Source organism: Mastomys coucha, unplaced genomic scaffold (genome assembly GCF_008632895.1).
Source record: "Mastomys coucha isolate ucsf_1 unplaced genomic scaffold, UCSF_Mcou_1 pScaffold15, whole genome shotgun sequence".
NCBI lineage: Eukaryota > Metazoa > Chordata > Mammalia > Rodentia > Muridae > Mastomys > Mastomys coucha.
This window is the reverse complement of record NW_022196897.1, coordinates 167,879,413-167,880,523: the sequence shown is the minus strand read 5'-3', so window position 1 is coordinate 167,880,523 and position 1,111 is coordinate 167,879,413. Positions and strand designations below refer to the sequence as shown.

Genomic DNA, 1,111 nt, shown 5'->3' with positions numbered 1-1,111 from the left:
CACCACCACCACCACCACCACCACCACCACCACCCGGCTTAAATTCTTGATATATATTTACCATAGAGATTAGAAGCAAAAGATGCCCACCAGGTTATTACTGAATTTGTCCATGTGGACAGCTATAGGAGCCAACATAAAGCCTTGGGTTTTATACCTAACACTACATAAAACATATCTACTGGTACAGACCTACAATTATAGCCCTCAGGAAGGTAGAGATAGGAGAATCAAAAGTTCAAGACCATCTTCAGCTACATAGGCTAGAGGTCAACCTGAGATATATCTGACCTAATGTTAAGATTAAAGAGCCAGCCGGGCAGTGGTGGCACATGCCTTTAATCCCAGCACTTGGGAGGCAGAGGCAGATGGATTTCTGAGTTCAAGTCAGCCTGGTCTACAGAGTGAGTTCCAGGACAACACAGTATGTATTCTTCATGCACATGTGTACACACACACACTAAATAAATATGTAATTTAAGAATTTTAAGAAAAAAATTCTAGCTATGTTAAATGAAATGAATAGTACACAAAAAGACAGCCAAACATCAGGGAGGACAGAAAATGCTCAAGTCTCCTGAATCACCTGTACTTCCTGTGATCTGATTTGAAAGTAGCAGAGCTGAACTGTCAGTACCAACAGCAAGCATTGGCTCAAGGCTAACAATCTGTTTTTTTTTTTTTTTTCCTATTCTAGTCAGCTTGCCTATGCCTAAGTTGCTCAGAAAGAAAAACCCATAGCTCTGGGCTATTCCCAACTGCATCTGGACAGATTTTCAGCCTAATCAGTGATAAAAACGAGGCTTCTTGCCCACATTTTCTCTCTGAGGGTCCTAATAAGCAAAGGTTCATGTGATCCCTCCAAAGCCAGGGACAACCGGGGATATCAGTAATCATCAGCTTCTCACCTTAGCATCCAACAAGTAATTGTATGGCATAAAGATGATGTCAGCCTGCTGTTTCATGTTTCGAGAAAGGTAGTATGGGCACACTCTGGGGTAAAAAGAGACAGAGACTTGTAAGTCCCTTCACAGGGGTATCCAAAAGGTACACCATTACATGAGTCATTGTGCCCTCTGGTAAAAGGGAAGCATCTCATTTTCTTTTTTCT

The 1,111-nt window shown here is 41.8% G+C and overlaps 1 protein-coding gene across 3 annotated transcripts in view; it reads right to left on the bottom strand.

The window, feature by feature from the left end:
* Rtel1 (regulator of telomere elongation helicase 1) overlaps positions 1-1,111 on the bottom strand; it is a 37,629-nt gene that overhangs the window by 24,624 nt on the left and 11,894 nt on the right. For all 3 annotated transcript variants that reach the window (XM_031373071.1, XM_031373073.1, XM_031373072.1), the window contains exon 8: positions 909-993. In XM_031373071.1, the coding sequence (XP_031228931.1) occupies positions 909-993 (85 nt within the window). The remainder of the gene's footprint in view (positions 1-908; positions 994-1,111) is intronic.